At 43.2% G+C, this 7907-nt stretch overlaps 1 protein-coding gene across 4 annotated transcripts; it reads left to right on the top strand.

Annotated features, from left to right (window-relative positions):
• Nucleotides 1-452: 452 nt before the first annotated feature.
• Nucleotides 453-7122, top strand: mepcea (methylphosphate capping enzyme a). Of its 4 annotated transcripts, none has more exons than XR_009826232.1 (5): nt 453-913; nt 1440-3211; nt 4356-4574; nt 4657-4766; nt 4853-7122. XR_009826232.1 is itself a non-coding variant. In XM_062047710.1 (5 exons), the coding sequence occupies exons 2-5, from the start codon at nt 1487-1489 to the stop codon at nt 4885-4887; spliced, it is 2103 nt and encodes a 700-aa protein (XP_061903694.1). In that variant the 5' UTR covers nt 459-715; nt 1440-1486; the 3' UTR covers nt 4888-7122. The 4 variants fall into 4 exon arrangements, 3 of the variants coding, with proteins under 3 accessions (XP_061903694.1, XP_061903692.1, XP_061903693.1); XM_062047710.1 differs by having other exon boundaries at nt 459-715; nt 4643-4766; XM_062047708.1 differs by having other exon boundaries at nt 460-913; nt 4643-4766.
• Nucleotides 7123-7907: the final 785 nt, after the last annotated feature.

The following is a 7907-nucleotide window of genomic DNA, read 5'->3' as shown; positions in this document are numbered from 1 at the left end:
GTTAGATCGGAATCTGGGTTTAACGTGGTTAGTGGAGCTCCCCCTGGTGTTGTGGTTATGGCGATCATTTACGTTAAGGAAGTAGTTTGACATGTACTTAGGTATCAGGGAGGTGTAGCGGATTTTATAGACTAGGCTCAGTGCAAGTTGTTTAACTCTGTCCTCCACCTTGAGCCAGCCCACTTTAGAGAAGTGGGTAGGAGTGAGGTGTGATCTGGGGTGGAGGTCTAGAAGTAATCCCTGGTCTAAAGAATAAAGTTTAGGCATAAACATTTTTACTTTAAATTTATTTAAGGTTTTAGTTAAGTACTTTTGGGGGGATGCAGTGCAGTTGACCTACAAATGACAATACATACTATATTGTGATATATAAATAAAGAGATAGATGTGCCATTTTAATCAAATGTTTGTATAATGTTAAAATAAAAAGAAACAACACCATTTAATACGTATTAACCACGTCGAGGTGGTTGTGGTCCCATTGCTGGCGGTGACCGTGATGTGGTTCAAAGAGGCTGCTGGTCGTCACCCATCAGGCCGGCCTCTAGACATCAATCCTCGCCTAGCTAGTAGCTCCTCTCCGCCCCCCGCCACCAGCACCAAAGCTACACGCTGGAGCCCGGATGCACCGCCATGCCGACTCTACCAACACCGTGATAAATTATTCACCTACCTGCCCGACTCTTTCAGGAGTTCACCGAGGACCTCGATAGAAGCAAGTGCGGTGAACTGGAGCCCATTTCTCGGGCAGACTATTCCAGCGCCGCCGCTGTGTTTATTGTTCAAATAATGATCATTATCATCACTATTAGCCGTGTTAGCGTCGATGTGGTTGCATGGATATGCTAGTTAGCTGCTAGCTAACGTTAGATCGCCCAGTGACAGTCCTGCCGGAGGCGGGGAGATCTTCGAGGTGAGTGTATTATTTTGATGGTGACAACACTCCGGACCCTGCTCAAAAAAAGGTGACAACGTATTGGGGTTTTTCACCGCTGTTAGAGTCATTCGGAATTTTTAAGGTCTTCAGGGTAACAGCGACTCAATGTGGGCACTTATTGTGGTCGTTTGACGCCTTTTGAGCTCAACGTTTATTCGACGTTTGGCTGCTCTGGCCCGGATGCTAGGAGCTAGCGTGCTAACAGGATAACTGTCCAGCAATAGGGCTCGGAACTTTTCACATTATTAACCCCTGCTTAGTCTTAAATGCTGTTTTCTTTATAATATAGCTAAATGAAAATTCAATGTGTCACTATTGGTTAAAAATATGAATAACTTAAAAGTAAAGGTTTATTCCTCCTCTGTAGATTTATTGTTGAAGTGAATTTGATGCTTTTTTGTGTTTGTGTTCACTTAATCAACCTGAAACAATCACTTCAGGTTTTTTTCTGTTTCCGAGATGATGCAAACTTTTTTTCTAATTCTTGTCTTTTGACTTTCAGATTCAAGATAGTTTCCATGCCAGCGTCGGGTCTGGAAATCCACTACAATGTCTGTTGACGAAGACACTGTAAAAACTGGTAGCCCACAGGCTACCTCGGCTTCATCCCTGCAGCTGTCAGAATGTTCTGGAAGTTGTAGCGGTGTGTCAGTACTGGTGGAAGGTGCCACAGGGGCCACCCGGGTCTTGGCGGCTGCTTGTCCTGTCCCTGGCACCGCTGCCTCACCAAAACACTCTAGCACTGTTGACTCTCTTACGCACTCAAACAGCACTGGATTGAGATCCAAAGGGAATGAGGCTGGCATCAATCGCAGGAACAACTTACACCACCCCAAACAGCATCAACAAATGAGGGTGACGAAGCGGCGCAACACGTCAAACTTTAGTTTCAAGCATCCGACTTCTGGTAAAAGACGACGACGGGCAAACTCAGAAAGTGACTCTGTCCTGCCAACTAACTTCCTCTTAGGTGGGAACATTTTCGACCCACTCAATCTTAACAGCCTACAGGATGAGGAGGTTAACCGGGCACTGAATGCTGAGACGCCAAAATCCTCCCCGCTGCCCCTAAAGAGTCGAGACCCCGTGGAGATCCTCATTCCCAGGGACATAACAGATCCTTTGAATCTGAACAGCAGCATAGCAGACAGCAGCTTTTTGGTGGCACCTTTAAAGAGTGGCGGAAGGAGGAGGCATCGCAACAGACATCACGGGGGCAGCATTTCAGCTGCACAGTTGGGCTCGTCAGAATCGGGGAAAAATGAAGTTAAACCTGGAGAATCTGCACCATTTCCTGGTGCACTACCTTCACTTTCTAATCCAGACGTCTCTAAAGCATCGAATAGTGTCTCCTGTGGCGAGGGGGATTCGCGTGAACACTCTACTGACGACTCCTCCATTTTGAAGGAGGAGGTGACGTCTATATCTGTTGAGGATTCCACCTCCTCCATTTCAGGAGGAGCAAATCAGCACACAAGCAGGCGCAAGCGAAGGCGCAACTCTGGCAAAATGGACCCCCCTATGTGTCAGTCTACCCCTGCAGCAAAGTCAACATCTGGTGAGCAAGATCATAAATCAGGGGGGCACAAAAACTCCTTCCACGCATCCAGGAGTGGTTGCAAATCTGGTCCGGCAGGTCGTCAGCAACAGCAGCCACACAACCAGACAAGGGACCAACAGAAAAAGAAATTCCAGTATGGGAACTACAACAAATACTACGGTTACCGCAACCCAAGTGCAAGCGAAGACCCGCGGGTCTGTGTCTTCCGTCCAGAGTGGTTCGAAGGTAAACATGTGCTGGATTTAGGCTGTAACTCGGGTCACCTCACGCTCTACATTGCCAAAATGCTGCGGCCCGCCCGCATATTGGGCTTGGACATTGACAACGGGCTGGTGCATGCAGCCCGCAAGAATATCAGGCATTATCTCTCTGAGCTGCAGACCCAAGAGGCCAGGCGGGCCACACAGGAGAAGGATGGAGGCCAACAGGAGGACAGTGTTTCAAGCCAGAGTGACAAGAAGCACACAGAAAGAAAGGAAAATGGGAGTGCACTGAAAGAGGCCACAAATGACTCTTGTGGCACGGATGAGGCCAAGACTCCGAGGCGAGACGGCAAACTGGAAGAAGTGGAGCAGGAAAGTTGCGATAAATCTGGGAGCTGCTCTTTCCCTTTGTCCCTGCAGATCTCCCGAGGACCCATTGCTGCACCTCCTCTTACTGAAACCTCCACCTCACGGCCTGGAGAGTTCCCCTCTAATGTGTCTTTTATCAAGGTGAGATGGTGACTTCTTTTGAGTGTGTTGCTCCAGTGAGAACTTGGTCATCAACATTCATGAAGAGCTGCATGATTTATAGACCCCAAACACAATCTATTATGAAGAGTCACATGATCTGAGTTTCTCTTTCCATCCTGCAGTATGGTACTGTTCAGTTCGGTTCACCACACTACAGTAGCAGTATAGTTTGTTTTGTTTTTTTGTAAGGTTTTGTCAAGGGTAACAAACTGACTGATAGGTACTAAATCGTTCTTCAGTGCCCTCCCATTTGGCTGTCTGTACCAAAATGTGTAAACTCAAACTAGTCCGTTTACTTTTTTATTCTGCTGTGTCGAGTGACCAAACAAAGAGCTGCACATGTTTGGGACTCAATTTTTGTGCGACTTAAAAATAACCCACAGGGCAACAAAGTGGCAACTGCCAGCACTTTATTAAAGAAGGTGAGAAACACTGTTAAATCGCGTGTCTTTCCCTTCCCCTCCATCTCCGCCATCTTTGTTAACCAGAGTCTTTAATAAAGTTTAAAGTAATGTTAAATGTTCGTTCATCATTTATATGTATTCACATTGTTTTCTGCTTTAAAACTGAATATTCTTCATATAATGTTTTATGAAATTAATTGGACCTACATAATTGTTGGCAACAATTGCATAGGTTTTCGTATGATTTGGTTTTTGTCTCACCTTTTAGAACTAATTACTGTACTAACAAAAACCAAGTTACCACTGCATTAGTTTTACAAATGGCTAAAAAGGAGCATGTCTATGATATAAAAATTAGCAAAATCATGTCACAGTTGCCACATTTTTATTGATTTGGAATGCACCACGGCTGCCTTGCACAAATGCAACATCACCTTTCATTTATCACACCCAAAGCTGTCGTCAGCAGTCCTACATCTCTTCTCTCCTCCTTGCAGCATCTTCAGTACTTCCATGTTTGTATCCTCATCCCATAAAAATCGATGACGGAATGTTTGCATCAGCATTTTAGACGGGACAAGTAATACATATAGACAATAGGTTCTCCATATAGATGCCTGATATTTTGGCCATTATGTTTTACTACAACATGAACTAGTAACAAAAATACAGTATTTCTATTGCGTGTTGTTTCTGACTGCACATCCTCTTTCCCACAGGCCAATTATGTGCTGCAGAACGATAATCTTCTTATAACTCAGCGTCCCGAGTACGACGTGATCCTATGTCTGAGTGTCACCAAATGGGTTCACCTAAACTGGGGGGACAACGGCCTGAAGAGACTCTTTAAGAGAGTCTACAGACATCTCCATCCTGGAGGCGTCTTCATTCTGGAGCCACAGCCTTGGCAGTCCTACGTCAAGAGGAAGAAGCTGACGGTACAGAACCAAAAGTCGTTTTTAAAAGGCTGGTGTTTTGAAAAAAAAAATTATTTCTTACTTGCTAGGACACCATCACCAGAAACTTCCACAGCATCCGCCTCAAGCCAGATCAGTTTTCATCCTATCTGACCAATGAAGTGGGCTTCACCAGTGTTGAGTTCCTCGGGACACCCAAGAGTTCATCAAGAGGTAATGTAACTCATTTGTCAATAATGAGAATCTACATGAGATTAGAAGATGTTATAAAGCAATCCATCATCAACTTTGTATTGCAGGTTTTCAGAGGCCAATCTATTTGTTTCACAAGTGACCCCATCTGCCTTGCGAGGATACTGAATGTGAGTAACCACGCAGCCAGCTGTTGAACTCTTACATCAGCTGTTCAGACTCTTGACAACGGACATTCATTAAGGAGACCAAAAGCGAGGTTCTTGTTTTTTGTTTTTGTTGTTTTTTTGTGAAAATAAGACTTGTCAAGGTGGTTATTTCCTCTGACTTCCCTTTTTGCCAAGTGTGATGCATGGCGGCGTTGTGCGTTCGGATACTTTTTGGCTATATAACCTTTTAAATCTTTATTAATACTGTGCAGTGTGCCACCACAAAGGCACGTGAATCTGGGCTGGGTGCTCTTGCCAGTTACCATTTCAAAAGCAGGTCTGCTCACTTCCATGAGCTCGGTGCGGCTCAACTTGGGCTATTGACTCTTTCCAAAGCCATTAAAATTAACACATTGGCCTGATCACTTTTAAATTGATCTCATAGTTATGTTGCTGCACATATGATATATTTAAAGCTGAAGCACCCATCTTTTAAAACATGAAGGGTATAACAGATAACAATGATCTGAACTTGCTAACCCCACTGCACAATTGGCATACTCTTACATTTTTCATTAACAAATGAAATGTTTGGATTACAGGGCTTCTTTCTTTCCTCGTGTCATGCTATATTTACAGTTCAGGAGGGATTAGTTAAATTCAAAGGGATGTTCTGATGCTCCCGTCCTGATGGTAGGGGGCACATTTGAGCCACGGTGACATGATGCTGGTGTTGTAACCTTGTCCGTGAAGCCATAGCTCTACTTTTCATTCTTTTTTGTTGCCCTTGTCCAAAGTGAGCTCATGAATGTAGAATTAAAGCAGAAAACGGACCCATTGCTACAGCATCTTGGACAGTTTAAATTCAAAGCAAGTAAAGCTTCTGTGATTGCTAATTACTGGTAAGATGCCTTTAAAAAAAACAATTGTAAACTATTTTGCTGTTAAGGTACTGCCAAATGTTTTGTGGGTCTTCGCAAAACGCCATGTTTGGGTTGTTTAGTGCACACAGTTGTTATTTACTGTCATTGATGATTGCACCTCCATTACCCTCTTTCATTCTCACTTAGTGGCGGCTGCTTCAGGCACATTTTGGAGGAGAATTTAGTTAAGTGTATTGATGTAAATAAGTTTTGAATTTGGTTTTATTCTCGTCACTGTTTTGAGTTATTTACTGCTTTTGTCTTTTTCTTGTTGATATGTGTTTGAGTCATAGCAGTTTGTTGTTGTTTTGGGGCCCAAACTAGATCTTTAATCCATCTGATGAATATGTAAATTGCAACTGTGTTTGCTTGGTTCGACCCTATCCCCAGAAGGCACATGGATGGATAATTTCATCAGCAGCTTTTTTTTTTTTTATATAAACTGTGTCAAAGTACTCTTATTGTCTTCATTCAACATGTTTTTGACTTTTTAAAATTTCTTCCCAATTCAGATACACTTCCATCAAAGTCTTTGATCACGAAATCCAAATTCAGGTTATATTTAAAACGGAATTGGCCCAAATCTAACTTTTCTCCAAAGCTAAGACAATCGCTTTCTCAGGCTTAGATCAGTCCTTGGCTGCAATACTGAGGGTGTTGTTTTTTCCCAATATCATCAAATATAATTTTTCCTTCAGAGCACATAATGAGTATATTATTTGCAAATACTTAAACATGTTGTAATGTTTTGCTTGATTGCACCTCAATGTCTCAGCAGTGGTGTCTTTTAAGAAAATGTCATGTCCAGGTATTCAAGCTAAAGTGTGTCTTTGCTGCACATGTAAAATTACATGAAATATATAGCACTGTGTAAAAATGTACTCTCCGTTATGGGGTTCATTTGGATTTTTGTATGAAAAGGGCATTTGAAATTTTAATACATAGTAATAATACCAGTGGAATATTCAGGTTGTAGCAGTGAACTAATTTTACTGTGCAAATTTTGCCCTAGCTAAAAGTTACATTTCCCACATCGTTTCTCTAGTAAAATAGATGCATAAACTCAAGGGGATATGTTTTTTAGCAGCACTATATTTCATGTTTTCATGTTGAATTTGCACTGATGACTTGAAGGAATTAAATACATTTCTTTAGAAATGATTTATGTTTTTCATAAATCTTTACATGTTTTTTTCTTTTCATTTGGAAAAAAGGAAACGTTTAATTCCTATGCCTCTGAGCAACAACGTTTAAGAATGTTTTTCTGTTGAAAACATTTGAATTGATTAAAAGTGGTTCCAGACATGCCGGGTAGTACTTTTTGTCATTCAAGTGTGCTTTAATCCAGGAAAGAGTATTTTTATCATTTACATGTCCTTTTTTATTCTTCAATTCACAAACTGCATTCAAGTGAAAGAAAGCTCCTCTGCAGTTTCAACTGCAGGTATGTAAGAAATGTAACCCTCTTTTGTAACCTTTGTAACCTTGACACGTCACTTCCTGTTTGGAGTTTGCGCGCGTCTGACTGACTGTTTTCGACGTGGGGCTGCCGAGTTTGACGATCACCTTGTGCAAAACCAGCACATCTTTTTTGTACTTTTTTGTGCTTTTTTGGCTTTGCTGTGTCACTGTGCTGTGACAATTGCAGTTTGTGTCAACACATAGACCATCAGAATGCCTGCACCAAGGAAAAGCCCGACATCGGAGGAGTTCGAAGAGATGAGGCTCGCACTCCACTCCCTGTGCGGCGATGTGACTGCGGTAATAACACAGCAGGAGCAGCTTCTTGGCCTACTAGAAGAGACATGGAGAAGGACCGGCGCATTGTGGATCTGGAGCGGCGAGTGTACGAGCTGGAGCAATACTCCCGCATGAATGATGTGGTCATCACCGGGATCAAGATCAAGCCGCGCTCCTCCGAGCGTGCGGTGGCCGCGGACAGCGGGGAGCCTAGCGAGCAGGAGACATAGTCGGTGGAACAGCAGGTGGCTTCCTATCTCCAGAGCAGGGGGATACAGATGGACCTGGAGAACATCGAGCCTTGTCACCCACTGCCCAGGAACCAGAGACCACCAGCTGTCATCATGAGA

Source organism: Entelurus aequoreus, linkage group LG05 (assembly GCF_033978785.1).
Source record: "Entelurus aequoreus isolate RoL-2023_Sb linkage group LG05, RoL_Eaeq_v1.1, whole genome shotgun sequence".
Taxonomy (NCBI): Eukaryota; Metazoa; Chordata; class Actinopteri; order Syngnathiformes; family Syngnathidae; genus Entelurus; species Entelurus aequoreus.
Note: the sequence above shows the minus strand (reverse complement) of the source record. Positions and strands in the feature narration are given on the sequence as shown.